At 33.7% G+C, this 23,907-nt stretch overlaps 1 protein-coding gene across 10 annotated transcripts in view; it reads right to left on the bottom strand.

Annotated features, from left to right (window-relative positions):
* METTL25 (methyltransferase like 25) overlaps positions 1-23,907 on the bottom strand; it is a 126,066-nt gene that overhangs the window by 41,353 nt on the left and 60,806 nt on the right. For 7 of the 10 annotated variants that reach the window (XR_007717793.1, XR_007717794.1, XM_050749252.1 and 4 more), the window contains 2 exons: positions 5,868-5,962; positions 1,884-1,913 (listed from right to left, as the gene is read on the bottom strand). Coding sequence is in view for 8 of the 10 variants with exons in the window: in XM_050749252.1 (XP_050605209.1) it covers positions 1,884-1,913; positions 5,868-5,962 (125 nt within the window). In the remaining 2 variants the exon portion in view is untranslated. Of the gene's footprint in view, positions 1-1,824; positions 1,914-5,867; positions 5,963-23,907 lie in introns of those variants that run through there. The other 3 variants (XM_050749250.1, XM_050749255.1, XM_050749254.1) reach the window with 2 other exon arrangements.

Raw genomic sequence — 23,907 nt, 5'->3', positions numbered from 1 at the left:
AGAACAGAATAAGTCATCATTCTCAAGTTACTCTGAGTAAGAGCTTTACAGCTGTTTCCTAAGAGAAAGGGAAGAGGTTATAAAATGCCTTCAAATGTGCATTCCTGAAATAACTAAGTTGGACTATCTATCCTGGTAAATACAGATGGGTAAGGGGAAAGGGAATCAATATCTCCTGAACAGTCTGTGCCTGACTATTCCAAGAATAAACTGGATGTGGCTCAGAGTTTACTTTATTTCTCTTAAGTGATACATTAACTTAACATTTTAATGTATTTTTAAAATTGGAGGGAACACAAAGTGTATACCCTTAAAGCATGTGTATCAGACATGCATTTTACAGGTCTAGTGGAAAGAGCACTAAGTTGGAAGTCTGGGCTCTGCAATTAATTAAGGGAACTAGAACAAGCTATTAAACTTTTGCTATATATCATCTTCATGTAGGTTTAGGATAAACCAACTGATAAGATTGAGTGTAAGAATGAGCAAATACTTGTAAAATTAAAAAACACCACACAAATGCATTGGAGTATTAGGATAAAAGCTCTTTTTCCCCGGACCCCTAGAAAACTGTTAAGTTGATATGTAGTATAGTAGTTAAGAGCTTGAATTCCAGACTCAGAGATTCAAGTCTCTCAGTCTTTGCTACCTTACAGTCTCTTCATGTGTATCATAGGATAACAAGAGTACATACTGTATAGTACTATGTACTTATTATCTCAATTGATGAGAAGATCTTTAAATAGTACTTTGGTAAGCTCTGTGTCAAAATTAGCTATTATTTTCATGATCATCATTATTAATTATCTATAACAGCAACAACAGTTGAAATTTATTGAGCACTTACTATGTGCTAGACATTGTTTTAAGCATTGTACATTTTTCATTCATTTCATCCTAACGACCCTATAGGAAAGTATTACTATTACTCCTATTTCTTCCCTATTTTACAGAAAAAGAAATTAAGCTACAGAGAAATTATGACATGTGTTCAGGCTCATTAACTAGTAAGTGGTAAAGACATGATGCAAACCAGCAGTTTGTAACAAAAGTCCCACTCACTTAAAGTTCCCAAACTCAAATGATATGCTGTAATACCAATGCCTTCAAAAGAATCAGATTTTATCAATTTTAAGATAGGCACAGTGAATATATTAAAAATATAATTACATACAAAATGCTTAACAATGTTCCTGGCCCAGAGTAATCACTCAGTAAATGATACTTGCTATTAAAATTTTTTTTAATTATTATTTTTAACAATTCAAATTGACACATTAATGTTCCTTGAACAAAAGCAAAATAAAGATTTGTAAACTTTAGGTTAAATTTTAAAAATTTATGAAAGGGTCCAAAAACTCTTTAAAAAATCCTGAATACAAGGTAAAGAATAAGACAATTACATGGATATTTGGGGGATTATATTTAACTTCTATTTCTAAGTGCAAACTCATTTGGCTACTGCAACTAATGGCTAATCAAGTCAGTAAAGAAAAAATTTATCAAACAATCAACTGAAGTATGTGTTTTGGACTACAGTTAAAACAATGTACTGAATAATATAGGTTATCTTTGCTTGAACTAAGCACAAAAAAGCCCAATTTTCAACAATAGCATTCTTCAGAAATATTTATAGACTGTTTAGCATAATACCAAGAAATTAGTATAAGAGCATAATGCAGAAATTTTCCTAAAAGCTTGAAAGTTCTGAAAAGTTCATTTTGCTTTTAAAGTAAACTTACAGAAAATGCACAAATTTGAATATGCATCTGGGACAAGATATTTATTAAATTCCATTAGGTTTTAAGTTCATCAGCAGGTCAAGTATGAAGAGTGCTTGAGAGAAAAACTGTCCTGTTCATCAGTGAAACACTCTTACTTACCCCTTGGCCAGCTGCAACCCGCTCCAATGCCTTAAAGGGGGGGGGGGAAACAAGACAGATTGCTGATATATTGAGTCTTATCTTATAAGATTTATAAACACACTGTATAAGAGTTTGTAAAACTGACATTTAGAAAGATTAATTATGTGATAATATCTAGGTTTATGCACTTAACAGTATTAATATCATTAAAGAATGTTAACTAGTATGCTTGTGTAGTTTAGAGCTAATTTATAATCGATGTGTGTCATATACACAAACACATATCCTTGAATGTCAATTCTAATTATATACAGTCCTTGAATTTCAGAAGGAATTAGAAAACAGGAAAGAAATGAAATGACATAGTCTTGGCTCATTTTTAGTGTAGCTAAAACAATCAAATAAATCCGACACTATTATTATGCACATATACAGACATAGATACATATTTTAACATATTTTCTCATAATTTTAATAAACATATGATTTCATCTTTTAGTGAACAAAAAAATCCAGATTATAATTAAAAACTTATTTTGGAAAACTATATGTAGTTTTGGTCTGTATGATCTACAAATTCAAATCAAATTCACATATGATCAAGTGCCAGGTAGAAGAGAAAGTAACACATATTTTTACAATTTTATATATACTGGTTTTTACATTTATATTTATTTAAAGTCCAAAACACTTTTTACAAAATATTTCCCAACATTTGTAATAAATACTCATAATCCAAAATATATGAAAGATTTGTCGTAATTTAAATATGGAATAGAGTCTTCTGAAACTGAGTTTTTAGATATATTTCCAAATATATATAATTTTTAAACTATATTTTATTTTTAAAATTTAAAATTTTATTTAAAAAATTTAAATTAGGAAACATTTCAAACACAGAAAAGTAATAAATGTGTAAGAGATGTGCATGTACTTGCTACTCAAATTTAAAATACCCATATTTGCCTCAGGTCTTTTTATTTTCATAAATGAAACTGTTTACATATAGCTAATCATACACTTTTAAAATGAAAAGATAATTTACAATTATATTTTTATAAGTATAAGAGCAATTTTTGTAGATACACAAGATCACTGACAAGATAAGTAACTTTTCTCAAGTTGCTTAGCTAGTTAGCAAAAAACAGAGCAAGAACTAAAAACTTGCTATTAGAATCCTGGTTTATCATGCTCTCACACCATGTGGAGTTAGTGGGAAAAAGAGTTCATTGCATGAAAACTGGCTTCACAGAAATGGTTTGAAGAAAAAAAATGTAATTTTCCCATTTACTTGAATGATACTTTCACTGAACATCTACAGCCAAGTAGAATGTTATGAATACAGAAGACAGCTATTATATAATTTTCATATTCTGTTAAACAGCAACAGGTCCAGATGAGTTTTCATTTATGGTACTCCTTGTGCTAATTTCAGATTAGATTTTTATTATAAATTTTCCTAAAGGCCAAACTGAATTAAAAAAAAAAAAAAGAGTATTTAAAAAGAGGCGATTTGGTATATGATAAAAATATCGGATATGCCAGGACTGCTTTTGTTATGTGTTGCCGATGAGCTTAATTTAGAAATAGAAATAATAAATTGTGATTACATAATAAAAGATAATCAGGTAGGTGGTTAAAAAGTGTTTTGCAAACATTAATACTATTCTTGAACAACGAACAAAGAGGATGAAGAAAACATACCAACCAGTCATTTCATACTAGTCTGGAATAATTTAGAAGTTTTATCAGGCTTAATGTACGTTAATGAGATTGCTCTAATTTAATTAATATTTTGTGTCTGGTTGGTATTCTTAACTGTTTATCTGAAATCATTTCCCAGAAAAGTATCTATTCTTTTTTTTTTAAAGAAGACCACTTAAGCTTTGAATATTTGTCAAAAATGTCAGTTATGGAGTAAAAGGCAATAAAATAAGATATATTAAAAGAATTGTTCCTTAGATTTTCCAACATTACTTTGGAATCAAAAAAATAAGTCAAGGTGGACATGGGTTGGGATGGAGCTAAGGAGAACGGCATTCCATGGGCAGCTGACATTGGTCACAGCAAGGTAAGGCCAGCATGGTCTGCTAATTCTATATTTATAGAATTTATTTTCCAAAGTCTTCGTTTTGGTTCTCTGAATGTTTATTTTGATAGAAATAATTCTTTTTTTTATGGATACAACATATTCTTTTGTCTTTCTAAGGGATATTACATAGTTCTTTTCTTTTAGATAATCTACATTTCTTCCCAGTTGCTTTTTCTTTAAATATCTCCATTTTTTTGGTTAGTCTTCCTTTAGATATGTATTGACTCTTGTCTTTCTGTTAATAATGAAAATGAGGATAATATAAATCTGATTAAAACTGTTTTGCTTATGAGTGAGGACTATTAGTTGTGGTTCTCACCACAGAGGGATAGATCTACCTTGTTACATTGTGAAATCCCTGATGCCAATATCTTGAGGTCTTTTCTCTGAGGCTAGGTTCACTTAAAAAAGACTATTTCAATTTCTTGCGTCAAGGGTATAACACTGGGTATGAGCATTCTGATACTTAAGTTATCCCAAGAAGAACCTGTCATTCTAACAAGATCTTGAACAAGTACCATTTACTAAAGAGTGAGAGAACAAGACAAATTTCCAGAAAAGTAGTTTAAGTGGGGCTACCAAAGGAAGTTATTATGTTAGCATAAATACATTTCTAAGATAATTCTAGTATATATAACTTAGAACACTGGCACACTATTTCTTATGTTGCTATGTAATAGGCATAGAAATAATGGTCCCTGAAAGAATTAGTTTACCTTGCGGTTGGACATTAAACGTATTATCTAATCAACTGTATTTTACTTTGTTAAATTTTTTATTGCATAAATTTAAAGTGTACAACGTGATGTTTATATATACATATGAATAGTTCCCAACTTTCAACTTTGCAATAGTGCAAAAGTGATATGCATTCAGTAGATACTATACTTTGACTACTCACACAACCATTCAATTTTTCACTTTCCATATAGTTTTCAATAAATTGCATGAGATTTAACACTTTACTATAATTCAATTTTACTATAATTCAACACTTTACTATAAAACAGGCTTTGTGTTAGATGAATTTGCCCAACTGTAGGTTAATGTTTAAGTGTTCTGACCACATTTAAAGTAGGCTAAGTTAAGCTATGATATTTGGTAACTTAGGTGTATTAAGTGCATTTTTGTCTGTAATTTCAACATATGAAGGGTTTATTGGGACATAACCCCATCATAAGCTGAGCAGCATCTATATCTAGTGAAATGATTATAATAGGTAAGCAATTTATTAATAACATATCCACCATCTCACATAATTACCTTTTGTGTGTGTGTGCAGTAAGAGCACCTAAAATCTATTCTCAGAAGATTTCCAGTATATAATACCATATTAACTATAGTCTTTATGTTGCACTTCAGATCTCTAAATTTATTAATTCTACATAACTGCAGCATTTTAATTTTCTGATAACACAAAAATCACTTACGTTATTTAACTCATTTCTTTGTAAACTGACATAGTGCCATGAACAGAGAACATTACGGGCTAGAGCGTTCTAGGTCTGAGGGCACTAGTCAAATGCAGCACAATAAATGTTTTATTTAATTAGATAGTTACTTCATATCTCAATTAGCTTAATATTTTTCCCATTCTATAAAAATTTAGGAAACCAAATGATCTACTAGAAAGAAACACAAACCACAGAGCTTTGGATAAAGTATTGAACACTTTACATTATATTTTATATAATAATTAAAATAATTATATATAATTTTGTCATGACACTGCATGTAGAGTGGATATTGTTTAAAGGGAAAATCATTTTTTTCTTATACTTTCCAATGCACAAAAGCATTAATGAGGATGTTCTGCAAAATTTGGCACTGAGTCCATGATACTAGCCAAAAACAATAAATTCTACAACATCTGGATAAAGCTGTTACTCCAGGAAAAAATATAACCATACCAAACATGCTGACATTCTGGCATTACGACCACAGCACCATCTCTCTTCCTTTAAATAGTGGCACATTGGAAATCCCCACTTTTCCTGAGTACGTTCTGCAGATGGGGGAAAAATACGGATTATTTAAATAAAATTCTTCCTTTTTCAGTTAAAATAAATAATCTACTGAGAAAGCAAATCAGTCATCGAGAAAGTAAAAACAGTAGTTTAACATGGAAATGGTGATGTTTAACAGTTCATTCCAGTTTGTTAATTGAAAGCATACTAATGTTATGAAAGTGGTATTTGCTCAACACAGCTGCTTTGTGTTTAAGTTCCAAGTCTGGTACCAACCAATTTGCCAAAACAATTTCTCTAAGATTTAGCAATTTAAAATGCAAATACTCTTGATATTCATTATAACTATAGGAGGTAAGTAATGAGATATTGAAAATTTATTGCTGACCTGACTTTTTAAAAGTGACTTATTAAATATGACATTTGGCAATTTATGATAGAATAATATAAAGTCATTCCTAACAATGTTGAAGCATCAGATTTTTTTTTTAAGCCACTACGTTCCCCCTTCAGAAAAAGAACAGCTCTACAGGCTCTTATTTCTTCCTTATATTAAGAGACTGTAATATTTTCAACTCTGACCCAATTTAGCTCAAATGCACCTATGTTTTACAACAAAAACAAAAATCAATGTTCATTACTTAATCACATTTCTACTGCTCAACTTAATAGAGTTACACATGCAACTTGGTGATGTTAAAATTTCTGATGTAGAACTGTTAGTTCCACAGGGTTTTTGGAAAGGAAAAGAAAGCAATTTATATTTTAAATTAAGACCTGGAAAATTTTATTAAAAACAAAACCAGTGATAATTAAAAGCAAGTTGAGATAAACATAAATATTAATTTCTATTATATTATAAAAAGTAAAATAAAATAAAAACAAAAAGGTGCTTTATAAGAAAATGCAGTTGGGATAGATTCCAGTAAGTAAACTTCTGTACCGTGAGGGACCAGATGACTTTTGATTGAAAGAGAACAAGTTTAAATTTTACAATCATAGCCTATGAAAGATGTTACAATCATAGCCTATCCAGATGTTCAGTTATTAAATTAAAATTTATAATAGACCCTACTGATAATCAGATGGAAGATATGGACCATCCCCCCAGGAATACAAATTATAATACAAATAAACAACTCAATAGCAAAACAACTAATCCAATTAAAATGTAGCCAAAGGATCTGAATAGACATTTCTAAAAAGTTGGCATACAAATGGCCAACAGCTATATGAAAAAATGCTGAACATCACTAATCATCAGGTAAATGCAAATCATGTAGCCATATGAAAAACAACATGGAGGTTTCTCAAAAAATCAAAAACAGAACTACCATACATACAATCCAGAAATCCCATTACTGGATATTTATCCAAAGGAAAATTATCAATATCTCAAAAGGATATCTACAACCTCATCTTTATTGCAGCACTATTCACAGCAGCAAAGATATGAAATCATTCTAAGTATCCATCAACAGATGAATAGATACAGATAAGGAAAATGTGGTGTATATATATACAATAGAGTATTATTTGGTCAAAAAAAAAAACCCTGCATTTGCAGAAATATGGGTAGAAATGGAAGTCACTGTGTTAAGTGAAATAAGCGAGGCACAGAAAGGCAAATATCACACATTGTCACTCATATGTGAGAGCTAAAAATATTATCTCATGCAGATAGGGAGTAGAATGACAGTTACCAGAGGCTGGGAGGGGTATGTGTGTTGTGGGGAGAGGTAGATGAAGAGAGGTAGATTAATTGGTACAAACATACAATTGGATAGAAGAAATAAGTTTTAATATTCGATAACACAGTAAGGTGGCTATAGTTAACAAGAATATATTGTATATTTAAAAACACCTAGAAGAGATCTGAAATGTTCTCAATACACAGAAATGATAAATGCTTGAGGTGGTGGATATCCTGAATACTCTGTCTTGATCATTACACAGTCTGTGCATTTATCAAAATATCACACATACCCTGTAAATATGTACAAATATTATATATCAATAAAAATGCCAGTATTTACACAGCACTTAACATCAAGACACTATTGTAAGTCCTTTAAATGTATTAACTAGCTTCAGTTCCTAGAACAATTCTGTGAAGTAGGTATACTATTATTCTCATGTTCCAGATAGGGAAACTGAGCACAGACAGACAGCTTAAGTCAACTGCCTTACTTACAAATCTAGCACAGAACATCACACACCGGGGCCTATCATGGGGAGGGGGGAGGGGGGAGGGATTGCATTGGGAGTTATACCTGATGTAAATGACGAGTTGATGGGTGCAGCACAGCAACATGGCACAAGTATACATATGTAACAAACCTGCACGTTATGCACATGTACCCTACAACTTAAAGTATAATAATAATAAATAAATTAAAAAAAAAAAATCTAGCACAAGGCAGAGGTGGAATTTAAACTCAGGCAATCTGACTCCAGAACTCATGCTCTTAACCACCAAGCTATATAAATGTATATTAACAAACAATTTTACTTACAATTGGATAGGACTCATAGAGCCCTTGTAGCCTATCCAGGTCCTAGGGACTCTGGGCTACTTCTATTTCCAAGATGACTTCAAAGAGTGGTTTGGGTTTTATTGAAGCTTTTATGATTTAACTGAGACATGATTATTGCAAAGTGAAAGGGTTACGATAAGTTTTTTTTTTTTTTTGACAAATAAGAGAAATACAGATCTCGCTGTAAAAAGTAAAGGGCTAGAGAGATGGGGTTGTGCTATTATATTCAAACTGGTTCATTACTAACCAATAAAACAGCTACTCCTCCCTTTACCCATCCATTCTCTCCTTGTTCCTTGTAGTAACAGAGAACTCAGCTGTTGAGATTAAAGGCTGCAAATCTCAGATTTCTATGCAACTACTAGGATAGCTACAAGACTGAGTTGTGGCCAATTGAATGTGGGCAGAAACCATATGTGTAAATTCCAGGTCATGTACTTAAAAGGGATGGGAGGGTGTATGTTCTTTCACCCACACTTTCTACCTCTACTTGCTTCATTTCTTTTCTGTCTGGAATGTGTTCATGGTACCAAGTGAACTAAGACCATGAAAACAAGAGCAGTAGAGAGTAGAGCAACAAAATAGAAGACCCTTCGGTTCCTATAAGACTTTTTTGTACACAGCTTCTAGAGCAGCTGTACTTGTTGACCTCTGGATTGAAATATAAATGTCCCTGTGTCTTGTTTAAGTCACTGTTACTTTGGTCCTAAATCTATTTTACATTTACATCTTCATCTTAATGCTTGTCAAACTTTTTATAGCTCAGCACTCTTGGAATATAGCAAAATTTGTATGTCACATTAGAATAAACAGAGGATGATGATGTGGTCACAGGCAAACCCCAGGGAACAAGGGAAACAATATCTCAGGCATACCCATAAAACATCCATGGCACAGTAGTTAAATAACTCTGTTCTAATTAACACAGAAGTCTTTTTCTGAGGGTGTGCTATTTGAGCAGAGATTTCAACCTAATAAAGAAGCATGACATAAGGATGAGAGGAAGATTTAATGAAATATGAAACAAAAATTTAAAAACTGAGCTTCCAGTAGGATATACTCTCCAAAACCAAAATAGAGAATATCTTACAACTTAAAATAAGTGACTAGCAATTTTTAAACTTCTTCTAATATCCTAACCAAATACCTACAAACAGATTTGTAACACTGGAAGAAAAAGAGATGAAAGTCAACATAGCGCAGAATATGAAAATAATCCAAAAAACAATTGATTTGTAATGAAAGGTATAATTATTGGATTATCACTGCTCTGCAATTTACCTTAGGCTGCCGGGAAAAAAGCTTGTTCCTGAAAACAGGCAGAGAGGTCTTCCCTCAGTGACAATCTAAAGAAAACTTGGACTGGAAAAAATATTACTTAATATTAGGTTGAAAGGGGTACAGCACATATGAAAAATACACTATACCAGAAAGGGTATATTATTAGAAGGAAAAATCTAATATAAGAAACCCATAGCCAAGTATACTCCCAAATTCTTGACTCACAGAAACTATAAGAGATACTAAATAATTATTGTGGCTATAAGCCATTGAGTTTTGGGGTGGTTTTTTACACAGCATTAGATAACACACATAGTCTACAATTAGCAATGAGAAGGAGGCTTACTCCATACAAGGAATGTGGGGAAAAAATCCACTGCTTGAGGAGTATGGGCAGTGTGCTTCGTTACAGCTAGGTTTTGATCGGTTACGAAAATAAAGAAACTTTCAGAGAAGAGGCAATATATATATAGGCAATTTTCATAATGACTGACTGTGAATTCCAGAAAATGGGACACTTAGTCAAAACCAAGGGCTTATGGAGATACCTGTGATTAGGGTTCTAGAAATAAGAAACGAGCTGTGAGTCCTTGGGCTCTGGTGGTAGCTAATATGAACAGGGATAAAAGACACGATGGGATTAGTCCTCAGAGTTCTAGAGACAAAGTGGTGAAGCTGTAAGTGTTGTGGTAGAGGGAAGATGGCGTGAAAATTTTTCCATGGGAACAGAGTTCTGGGCTTCCCAATTGACTTCTGGTGATAAAGGGAAGATATGGACAGAGAAATAGGATTCCTGGGATCTCCCTTGTTTCCAGGTGACACAGATGGAAGCCAGCAAGGGAGCCATCATACATGGAGCCCATGGGGCTGTCACTGGAGAAGTGGAGCATAATAAAAGATGGTCTTACTTCAAATATGTTTCCTGACTTGTACTGATGAAGATTATGCAGATTATGAAGGAGGGTTATGGTCTTCCTTAGAATTCATAAAGCTACTATTTACTACAACAAAGGCTGACAGAGGGTACTCAACCTGTGTGTAAGAGAGCTCCCTCTTAAATATTTAACAACGTATGAAGGACAGAAGGTCAGTCTTACTTGATGGACCTGGATCCCTGAATTCCTATCCAAAACACCTAGGAACCTTAAGATACGAGTGCAGTTTACATGAACTGCCAGCCTTGGCTCAAAGCTATATGAAAACACATCACTCCTCTGGACGCCACGCGGTTACATAAACATCTTGAAGTTTTCTGAATCTGTGTTTAACAGTTTCCTCTGTGGTTGAGATCACAGTGGCCTCACACCTTTGCTCTTTATCTAATGGAGTTAAGTGCAAACAACTGATAAGAAGGCAGCAAACCCTCAAAGTCAAACAAAGCCTTTTATGTAGATCTTCAATATTATCTTCAGAATTTGGTTGATTAGTTTCATTCTGACTGCAGTGAAGACTGAAGTTCCCTCATATGACCTGAATCAAAGTTATAGTTCACCATTTCTACTTTTATGTATCAGTCTTCTCTTTGTGCTCATATACCCATATTCAAATCTAATCAAACTGAGCATTAATCACCCTTTATCAGTGAATCAAATTGCTTTCCCCTAGCCTCACTTCCATAATTGTGGAATAGATGAAGTCTCTTGTTTTCTATCCTATTTCTTAGTATTTCTTGCAAGCTTTAGAAACAATAATCTCTTAAATTTAGAGATTGTACTAGTTATTCCTTCTTGTGTTAATATCATTATCCACCTAATTAAACAAGCTTGAACTTTAGAACCATTTTCCATTATGCTAAGTTCTTATATATACATCCTCTTAATTATACTTCTTTTTCATATTCAGTCTTCATTAGCTACTAACTTGGTAATGCAATACCTACTCATTAAATCTTTTGTCGCTTTGTTTTGGTCTTCCTGCCCATCCTTTATACTAAGAGCAATATTATCTTTCTAAAACACACACATTAACCATGTCAACAGCAGCTCTTGTTTCCCTCAACAGTGTAATCTATGAGAACAAATCCAATGGATTAAAAAACACTCACTGTAGATTTTCGGAAACTTTTGATACCCCATTCCTTAAACAATCTCTTCATCTGTCTTCCATAATACCATTCTCTCTTATTTGTAGCCTTAATTCTCTTTATACTCCCTTGCTGACTCATTATTTTCTATCTGCCTATGAAATGTTTCTGTGGTTTAGTCTTGCCACTCCCCACATCCCTTTAATACTTTATTTGAACAAAGGCTCACAAACTGAAATGCCTGCAGTGGTTAAACACATGTATAAAGTGGTAGGTAGGATCTAATAGGTATAAAGCTATTTGTATGGTAACCAAGTATCACATCTGCTGGGTCCTACTGCTTTTTAAAGCACAAGGTGGGCATAATAAAGCTGACCAAATTGCCCAAAATTAGTTTGTGAGCACCCTCTGTCAGTGATAGCCAATTTCTAACCCTTGCACTACCTATACTCTTCCCCTTACTATACTCTTTCTCTAGGATATCTTATCTATACCACAATACACAACAATAATTCTTGTATTAGTTTTCTCAGGCTGCAGTAACAAATTAACCACAAACTGGGTGGCTTAAGACAACAGAAATTTATTCTCCACAAATCTGGATGCCACGAGTCCAAAATCAAGCTGTTGGCTAGGCCACAGACCCTCTGAAGGCTCTGGGAAAGAATACTTCATTGTTTCTTCCATTACCAGTTTCTGGTGATTATTAGTAATCCTTGTCATTTTCTACCTGTCTACGTGGCAGTTTTTTCTGTGTCTCTCTGTGTGCACTCTCCTAGGATTTAGGGCCCACCCGATCCAGTATGATGACTCCATCTTAACCAATTAAATTTGCAAAGACCCAGTTTTCAAATAAGGTCATATTCTGAAGTTCTTCATGAACATGACTTTTTGGGAGGCATTAATCAACCCACTACCATTCCTAAATTATATCTGGAATCCTATACTCTTCTGTGAGATCTAGTTTTGAATTATCAATATCCTAACCACCATTTCCAAATGGATATTTCATTGGCACCTCAAAATCAACATGTCTAAAATTAAACTAACTTCAAAATACAAATCTAGATCTTATGAAGTTTCAGAATTTAATAACTGGCACTAATATTTATTCATTTACACAAGTCAAAACATTCAGTAAACATCTTTGACACTTTCTCGTTCAGTTTGTTTTAGAAATTCCTATTTATTTATCTCCTAAATTTTCCTCAAATCTAAAAATTCTTTATTTCCACCATCCTAAACTACCCGGACTGGTACAACAGTCTCTTGATTGGTGTGCCAGTATCCACTCTTGCTCCCTTTTATTCCAATCTCAATTCTGCAACCATGATGATCTTTTAAAATTTAAACCTCATCAGGGATGGGCATGGTGGCTCATGCCTTTAATTCCAGCACTTTGGGAGGCCAAGGTGGGCGGATCACCTGAGGTCAGGAGTTCGAGACCAGCCTGGACAACGTGGTGAAACCCCGTCTCTACTAAAAATCCAAAAATTAGCCAGGCATGGTGATGGCTGCCTGTAATCCCAGCTACTTGGGAGGCTGAGGCAGGAGAATCGCTCGAACCTGGGAGGCGGAGGTTTTACTGAGCCAAGATTGCACCACTGCACTCCAGCCTGGGCGACAGAATGAGACTCCATCTCAAAAAAAATATATATATATATCAAACCTCACCAGTTCACTTTCCTGTTTAACAAATCCTTCTTCTCCTTAAAAAAATCCCTTTTCTCCTTTTAATATTAAGACCCCAATCCTTAGTATGACTGACAAAATCCTACATGATCTGCTTGTGCCTAGTTTGCTAGCTTCATTTCACACTTCATTTGCTGTTTCAACTTTTTACAATTTGGATTTTTAATCTTATATATATTTATTGAGTACTTAACATGGGCCAGTCACTCAATTAATGGCTAAAAATTCTTTAGTTTCAATGAACATTCATACCTGATATGTATTTTTCCCCTCCCTTTCTTTTCTTAAAACGGCTTTATTGAGGTATGGTTGACATATAAAAAGCTGTAGATATGTAATGTATACAACTTTTTGTGTTCAGAAATAAGTCAACACCTGTAAAGCCATCAAGCCATCATCATTAGCAATGCCAAAAATGTATTCATTACCTTTAAAAGTTGTCTCCTTCCTGTTTTTTTCTCCATTTGTAGTAAAGGAACTTAATATAAGACATACCCTTTTAGCAATTTTTTAGTATACAATACAGTACCGTGAATCATAGGCCCTATATTATACATACAATATATCTCCAAATTTTATTTTATATAATCAAAACTTTGTATGCTTTGATCAATACTTCCCTGTTTCTCTCCCACCCAGCCCCTGCTCTTGCTTCTGTGTTCGACTGGTTTAGATTTCACATACAAGTGAGATCATGCAGTATTTTTCTCTGCCTGGCTTAATTCACTTAAGATAATTTTCTACAGGTCCATCCATATTGTAGAAAACGGCAGGACTTGCTTCTTTTTAAAGGCTAATATTCCATTGTATGTGTGTACCACATTTTCTTTATCCATTTATTCATTAATGGAGATGAAATTATTCCATATCTTAGGTTACTGTGAATAATGCTGTCATACATACAGGAGTACAGATATCTCTTTGAGATCCCAATTTCAATTCCTTTAGATACATACTCAAAAGTCAGAATGCTGAATCAAATGGTAATTCTACTTTTAATTTTCTGAGGAACTTCTATATCATTTTCCACGGCAATTGCACCAATTTACATTCCTTCCAACAATGTAACAGGGTTCCCTTTATATCCTTGTCAAGACTTGTTGTCCCATGGGATTTTCTGTTATAACAGTCATTTTAACAGGTATGATGTGATATTTCATTGTGGTTTTAATTTGCCTTTCCCTGATGATCAGTAATGTTGACCACTTTTCCATATACTTGTTAGCTGTCTGTACATCTTCTTTAAAGCAGTGTTGAACGTATGGGGTTCTGGGTGGCCAGCCACATTGTTCAGTATCATAGCAAAAGAACTTTAAAAGCAGCTCCTTATGGACAAGATACTTCATGACTTCATATACAGCATTGATGAAATCAATCCAGAAAAAGGATTCTTGTCCAGACCTCCACGTTGTACAACTGAAAAGGAGCCAACCGATGTTTATCTTTTCCTTTAAGGCCCAGGAGTTAGTAGTTTTAGAGATAAGGACATTTCTGTTGATAAACTTGATTGAATTTGCACAAAACAGTAGACTTAGCCTATTGCTTCCTGCCTTCAATCTTGGTGCTTGCTTCTCTTCCTTATTAATAAGTGTTCTTTGCAGCAGTTATTTTTATCCAGAATGGGGCATTTTTATCTGCATTGAAAATTTATTCAGGAAGATACCCTTACATTCCAATAATTTTCTTAATGGCATCTGGGAACTTGTCTGCTGCCTCTTGATCAGCATCTGCTGCTTCTCCTATTATCTTGACAATTTGTTTTAAGCCAAATCTCTTTCTAAAATAATCACACCATCCTTGTTGACATTACATTCTCCAGCTTTAAATCTTTTACTGAGGTAGATTTAGATCCTTTTGCTTTAACTTGTCATAAAATGACTTCACTTTTTCTCAAATCATATTAATGTTTATAGATAGGCTTTTCTTTTCGCAATCACGTACCCACATAAAACTGCATTTTCAAAAACCTTGCACAAGAAGTGTTTAACCATCTCTTCCAAAGTTCCCCTCTGATCTGCGCTATCCATCTTCCATCTGGATTCCAGCAATAGTTCCCTAAGAAATTTCCCTGCTTTTTGTCACAACACTGTTTTAGCCATGCTGGTCTTTGTTCTTTTTTGAAAGGGCCAACAGGTTCCTGTCTTAGGGTATTTTACTTGCTGCTCCCTCTGTCTGGAACATTATGTCTCCAAGATAGCTGCATGGCTTGCTCCCTCATCCTTCAACTGTCTGCTCAACGTCATCTTAACAACAAAGCTTCTCCTGGCTACCCTATATAAAACAGCATGCCTCCAAACTCACATTACTTTATTTTTCTCCATAGTATTTATCACCATCTGATGTACTAGTTATCTATCTGCTTGTTGCTCTGCAGTCTCTACCTACTAGGAGGTAAATGACATGGGTGCAGGGACTTTTTTTCCACTTCTCATTCAAAAGTATCTGGCACGTTGTAGACACTCAATAAATATTTTTGAAAGAATATATAAATGTATGAATGAATGAAAAGGATTCAGTTTGAATCCTTTTGTTAGAAAAGAGGTATTTGTACATGTACACATTTGTATATGTACATGCATAGCAAGAAATATGTGAAGGAAGTGTCACATGTGATGCCAAACAAACTTTTACTTTTTAACATATATGTTTGCATACTTTCAAACTCGTTTTATAATGTGAATATATTTATTACTTATGTTGAAAGGTAAATATAGAAATAAATGTTTAATATTTTGAGTTCATTCATAGTTCAAAGTCCTTTATTAAAGCTTCCTTTTTGTGTGTCACATGCATCTATGTCACTTTTATAATGCTTTGAAACAATAAAGTAAAATTTAGGTTGATAGGCATCTTACAATCTCCCACAAAACATAGTTTTTTTTTTTTAGAAAAAAAAAAAGTCAAGTATTTGTCATTTACCAGCCATTTTACCTTGATTTTAAACTTAAGTCTCTGTTCCATGTTATTCTGACATGTTATTCTGACTGACAAAGACTCCTTAGGTTTCCTGAAAAATATCCTTCAAGGGTATCTGAAGAATTGCCATGTAGATTGACACATTCTCAAGTAAAGATGACTTCTCAGTTTAGTTGCAAGTTTAGAAACTCATTTCCCACCTTAGAATTTTATAGTTTTATAATTTGCATCAGTTATAGGAGAATTCTATAAAATTTTCTTGATTTTCATTTCAGGTTTTAAATAAGGCCAAGTATATATGATATTCAAAATATTGCCTAAGGATAAAAGGTGTATTAAACATTATATTGAACTATCAAGATTTGTGAAGTACTTACATGCTACTGGTTTCTAAAATATATTAAAACTAAGAGGATAGGCCTGGCATGGTGCTCACACCTGTAATCCCAACATTTTGGGAGGCAGAGGTGGGCAGAGTGCTTGAGTCCATGAGTTCAAGACCAGCAAAAGCAACATGGTGAAACCCTGTCTTTATGACAACAAACAAACAAACAAACAAAAAACAAAAAAAAAAGCCAAGAATTGGCCAGGTGTGGTGTCACGCACTAGTAGTCCCAACTAGTTGGGAAGCTGGGGAGGGAGGATTGCCTGAACCCAGGTTGAGGCTACTGTGTGCCATGATCATGATACCGCACTCCAGCCTGGACAACAGAGTGAGACCCTGTCTCAAACAACAAAACAACAACAGCAACAACAAAAACAAACCCTAAAAGATAAATATAATTAATTATTTAAACCAGACCTACTCTTCAGCATTAATAAAATAATGAAGAATAACTTAAAATAGTATAACCATAAGAATAATAATACAGAAGGCGATTCAAAAGCAGGCAAGTTCTAGAAATTGCTCTGCTCTTAAATGATCAGAAAAAATGTGGGTGTAAAAAGTAACTTAAAAAGATAATGTTTATGTGCAGTTGTCAACAATGATTCAAGATGTAAAGGAGATACTTAAAGATTCTAGAATTCAAGACATTTAAAGAAAATCACAGCACAATGATTATATGTTCATGGCAATTAACTAATTCATTCCATAAATATGGACTGAGCCCCTATGGTTCCTTTCTTTCGGCCTTCACCAGACTGTATCTTCAATTTAAATCACTGAGATATAGACTTTATGTATGAAGTTTTGTTTCCCAGAAAATACAAATGGAGAGAGTTGGTAATAGTAAAATGGTAACGATTACAATAAAATGATTAAATTTATTATCTCTGATTTGTTTCCTACTGGGCCATGCCGAGTGTGAGGGTTAATTTCATGTGTCAACTTGATTGAGCCATGGGATGCCCAGATATCTGGTTAAACATTATTTCTGGATGGCCCATGAGGGAGTTTTGGGAAGAAATGAGTGTTTGAATTGATGGTCTGAATAAAGCAGACTGCCCTCCCTAATATGGGTGGGTATCATCAAACCCATTGAGAGTCTGAGTAGGGCAAAAAGTTAGGGAAAGGCTGAATTCTCTCCCTCACTACCTCACTGCACAAGCTGAGACATCTGTCTTCTCTTGCTTTTGGACTGGGACTTACACCATCGGCATTCCTGATTCTCAGGCGTTTAGTCTCATATAGGAATGTACACCACTGGCTTTCCTGGGTCTCCAGCCTGTAGAGAGCATATCGTGGAACTTGTCAGCCTCCATAATTGTGTCAGCCCATTCTTAATAAATCTAATTACATGTGTGTGTATGAGCACCCTGCCTAATACACGAGGTATACATAACCCGATTCACAATATCCTTTTTTTCTACTTCTCATCTCCACTGTTAATTCCATTATATGATCAATGTACCAGTATTTCACTTATCCTTTGGTTAAAAATGCAGGCTGGAAATGTAATCTCAAGGTATATGTATATAAAGTGTGATGTATATAAAAAAGAAAATAAACACCGAGTTTTAAAAGACATGTATATTACTTTAAAGGCATCATATCTGCATTAAAACATTTATTATTAATGAATCAGTCCAGATACAACTGTCCTGGTATTTTTATGCATGACTATACAATGGCAAAACCCAGGTGCTGAGAGAAAACATTGTGCTGGTTTGGCAAACACTGTGATAGCAGCTTCCCAGTGGAATTTCTCATTGTGTATGGCAGGTTCCCCTGCTGTAAAACTCTATACTTGATAAAATAATTTATAACGAGACACATATGGAACACCTCAGATAATTTTTATACTAATATTACAGATGATGATGTAACTTCATACCAATAAAAATTTCACACATTGTGTCAGATGGATGATAATGAAGAAAATTTAGACAACTTTCTGGTAATTTATTTACCCCAGGAAAAAGAAATGAGAACATTACAGCAAAATATTTTTCAAGGTTATTTGCTCTACAGCATCAAAATCTAGATTCATATATAAAATGAGGAGATTGTAATCTAGTTTTTGTAAAACCTGTTTTATATTAATTTGACTGTCAACTCTCTGACAAGAATTTCTGTCAACTTTGCTTTCATATTACTTTATATACAAAGTATAAACTCTTCCACTTTACTACTTCTTTTAAGTGGACATACTCAATTTCTATTTTGGATTTAAACACTTTCTTGGCTTCTTTTACTTACCATGAACACAAGGAGAATTTTTTTATGCTGAAAAAATCCAGTCTGCCTGAGCTTCAAAAACCACTTTCTATTAATCACAAAAAATAACGAGGTGCAAATTAAAGAAAGAAATAAGCAAAATATATTAAAGTTCCATTTCTAACTACTTATAGGCAGCAAGAAGATGCCCCATGGCAAAAATAAAATCAGTGCCAGTATTCTAGAAAACATACAGCTGACGGAAGATCATATACAGCTGTCAGAGTGAGGTAATTGTGCACAAAATGCCAAGTACATCTAGAAATCTCTGTATTCATCCCATATTAATTGGCAATAATGTTTCTGAGACATAGGTCCAGCTGAACAGTGAGGAGTAATGTGATATTGTAACAAAAGCTTATAAACAGCTGAATCTACAAGGCTGGTAGTAAAGTCTACTCATCTGCTATATGGTTGCAAAGAACAATACCTATACTAGTCACACCAGAAACTTAATTCAAGCTGAGATAGATCCTGATAGTTCCTCACTGAATTACTGAACAAACTAATACACTATTAATATCAATATAGTTAAGAAAATAAATATATATACATTTGCTATAAATTATTGCTAGTTTTACTTCTTAAAACCCAAACATATAAAACTGGGAGAAACAACATTTATGGCCATTATTATACAGGTATAAATGTAAAAGTAAAATTTTCAAAAATGTCTTATTATCATCCAAATGCAGACTAGTAGCAGGAAAGTATTTATTTATGCAAATCCAATATAATTAAGAAAAAAAGATACTAAAAATAAATGTCTTGATAAATACAAATAATGTTAAATTTAAATAATATGCATGTTTTGGAAAGCTACATTCAAGTAATAGAATGATATCATTAGAGCCAGAAGGGACAGATCGTCTAATTTAACCCCTCTCTTGCTTCACTAATTTACAGATGATCCACAAAAGCTAACTGATTCATCCAGGTCACAATATTAGAGAGACAGAGGAGAATGCTAGTCAGTCAAAGCATGTTTTCTTCTATGCAGTGTTTCTGCACTCCCTTGGACATCTAGAAATCACTCTCTCTATACTTGGCATGTAACTTATACATAACTCTAATACAGTACCTATCAAACTATATTACAATTGTCTTATCGGTAAAAAAAAAAACCCTATTTATTACATTAGATATTACTTTAAAATGTTTCATTTAGATATCCTCGGTATCTAGCAAAGTGGGCAGTGGATGCATACTTAGTTTGCTGAATATCTCCTAAATTTCAGCATATTCTATGTTGAATATTTATTGATATTTATGGCCCAATGTTGTTGTTACTAAATTGGCTCTTATGTTCTCATAATTTCAAAGTCTTCATTTTAGTTTCATGGTTTAAATTAGGAGTTGCTAAAAAAAGATCCATGCCTTAATCTCCGGATTCTTGACAAAATACTAATGATTTATAGGAAGGCCAAAAGAGAGTAATTGAAAAGAATTAATTTAAAATATAATTATTCTGGAGATGTCTCATCAAATACTTTTGTTTCTTCTTTAGGTTTGACCAGTGCTGAATCAGCGCTTTTTTTTTTAACCATTTATAATTTTATTTCATAAGTTATTCCTTTATTGACTGCTTGCTATATACCCCATTTTATGGCAAATGCTAGGAATGAAAGAAAAACATTAAAGAAACATGTTCCACCTTTGCCCCAAAACTTGGTTCCTCCTTAGCGTTTCCTATCATACACGTCGTTCTGTCACTCACTCAGCTGCTCAAAACAGAGACCTGATAATGATCCTTGACAATCCCTTTTCCTTTATCTCCTTTAAACAATCTTAAATGCTTCTTGAATTTTTCAAATTTACTCTCTTCCTACTACTGGTACCCTTATTTTTGTTCCCACCTTTGTGGTTTCAAATCATGAAATTATTAAAGCTCAAGTTTGCTATGGCACACAAATACCCTCAGGAACTTCAGTGTTTCCATTATCTTTGAGGACTTCAGCACTCTTCTGTATATTGACTGGATATATATTTCCATCATTTCAATGCTTCTAGGAAAAATCAATTGTATTCAGGATTTTTAGTTGAATATAATAGAAGGGTCAGCCAAGATATCTAGCCACATGTATCTTAGGATTTAGTTGGGATTTTCTAAGATTTTAGCTCATATTTAATAGATTTTAATCTGTTGAAATTTCAAGAGCCTGAATTTAAGAAGTAGTTCCCTAAAAGGATTTGAATTTGCTTATGCATGAGATAGACTGAAGACTGCTTTGTCTCAGTCAAGGGTGTGGCTTAGTATGGATATTTCAGGATCAGCTTCCCCATTAGTTGGGGACCATTATTAGTCTTTAGATGTCAATGAGACTAGCATTTATCTCAGAACAACACTATCTATCACTTTATGGCTTATAGTTCCCTCCTTTGGTCTCAACTCCTCTTCCTCCCTCTGTCCATTCTCTCCTTTTAAACATTTTGTTTGTAATTTTTCTTGATCCATAGAGATTTCCCTTATTTTTTGTGGACTCAGCAATGCCTAAAAAAATACATGTTCTAATTTAGCCAGTATCTAGCTGAACTGTAGCAGGAGGAACCCTCAGAAAAATCTCATCTCTTACACTGCTGGAAATGGAAGTCAAATTCATGCTGTTTTGAAAAGAGAAATGATGCTTTATTCCTCAATATCCTCCAAACTTCCAGCATTAAAAGCCCACAGCAGTAAACAGCCTTGTTTAAGAAAATACATATTGTATGAGATAGAAAATATTATCAGATCTTTACTGAAAAGACAGCAATTGTTTGCACTGTTGCAATGATAGGATTAATTCATTGCCATTAACGGGACTAAGACATTAGTCATACATTTCTCTATGATATAATACATGATTTAGTGCTGATATTAACTGGTTAATGTTATGTTAGCAGTTTTAGTATCATATATAGAATATTTGAGAAATCTGGAAATGTAAGATAAGCTTATTTAAACAGTATGTTATATATTCAAACAATGTGCTCAACACGTTTTTCTTCAACCTCTAGAAACCTTTTCAGATGAAGTACCTCTAAATTTAAAGCAAAGGAACAATTTTTAAACCTCAACAACAGTAAAGATAAAGCCTCCTCCCTCACAATTCCTAGAGATGATACAACTTGAGAAACAGTCTATACTAGGATAGGTATCATGCACTTTTGACAAATTTGTTTGATACAGAAATGGCAGCATCAGATTAAAAGACACCATTAAAAGATGATTTGTGACCCGCTACTGTGTTTTTTTTGTTTTTTTTTTTGTTTTTGAAGTAAATGGAGGAATCTATGGGAGAATCACCTCATTAACCCATATCATATTAAGGCTGGGGGTAAACATGAAGCTAAGCCTGCAGGCTTTCGAGGGTTACACTACTGATATTTGACTATGCAAATGTGGAGTGCACTAACAATACTAGAAGACGCCCTGGTACTAGGCTGGGAGGAGGCAGGGAAGGAGCAGATCAGTCACAGATTTGTGCCCTGGAAAGGGTTGCTCCCAGTAGCAACTGATGATTCCTTAACAAAATCATAGTTCAGTTAGCAAAGAAGAAAAAATGCGTAGATCTGAATTGGTAACTAGTAGTGCTTCCTCTGTTTGTATCTTTATCAGGAAAACAACCAAGTTATCTTGATATTTACCCAAAAAAGTTCTCTCTACAACTTCTAGAAGAAGAACTAATGTAAACACTTCAAATTAATTATTATAATAATCAATATTCAAAATACTGAAACATTAGTCAAGCTTGACCAAACAGATACTCTATAAAGGACTGCAATAAAAATGTTTCTGGTATTTCTTATTCTCCTAGGGACGACTGGCTTATAATGTAAAAATATTTAAAAGTAGTTTTAAAACATATGGTATAAATTCAGTATTCACAATGGCTCATACAGCTTTGTGGTATTTTTGAAAACTGACATTCATGACAAACTACCTCTATGGTCTACCACATTGTATTGGGTAAACACACTCATGGAAAACACATATTGTTTACATAGTAAATATCATCATAAAAAGTAGCAATGTACATACCAGAATTTTCTACTGTATTATATTAGACTATTAATAACTCAAATTTACATCCCAAAGGGCAACACTGCCCCAATTCAAACTTAAAAACAGCTGTGCAAATAAAGTGAGGGTGAAGGTGTGTAAAATATTAAAAGAAGGACACATGACATATTTAACCATTCAGAGATGTAACTCCATGGAATCCAGTGCTTGATATATTACAGGAAATATGCTAACTTTGTGCACATAAACCCCTTTCTCTGTAAGTCAGATATTTTAGCATAATGATCAAACTATATAGTGGTAGATTTGTATTTTAGTATGGAATAGTAGGACTCCATAGTATATATTGTATAAACAAAATAAGGCTATGTCCGTATTCCATCTATCAAAACAGTATCTGCTAAATAGCCCAGAACAAACTCTGTCATTGTCTGTCTTCATACACACACACACACACACACACACACACACAGTCACATCTGTTCATTGATAAAGGTAAGCTATCAAAAATCTAGGGATACCCATAATAATTATCCCAAACATACTTTGCTTGTTCTAGATTTTTCTCCTTCAATTTGTCTAGCTTCTAACCACTTAACTTCATTCCCTATTTATGACCCAGTTTCCTGCCCTCTTGCATCTGTGTTTGTTTTCCCCAGGTTTTTACTCTGAGCTCTATACTTCAAGGATTTTGTTTTGGTCTAGTTACTTCAGGTCTCTGCATTTTGGACTTTGATACACACTCCTAGGCCCTTTTGAATTTAACCTGTCATATGAATTTGCAAACTGGCACTTGACTAGGACCCATCTAAGTCTCTGCATAGAAGAACAATAACTATACATAATATTGAACATATATCTGTAAGTCATCCTGT

The sequence above is a fragment of the Macaca thibetana genome, chromosome 11, assembly GCF_024542745.1.
Source record: "Macaca thibetana thibetana isolate TM-01 chromosome 11, ASM2454274v1, whole genome shotgun sequence".
Lineage (NCBI taxonomy): Eukaryota > Metazoa > Chordata > Mammalia > Primates > Cercopithecidae > Macaca > Macaca thibetana.
This window is presented reverse-complemented; position numbering and strand designations above follow the sequence as displayed.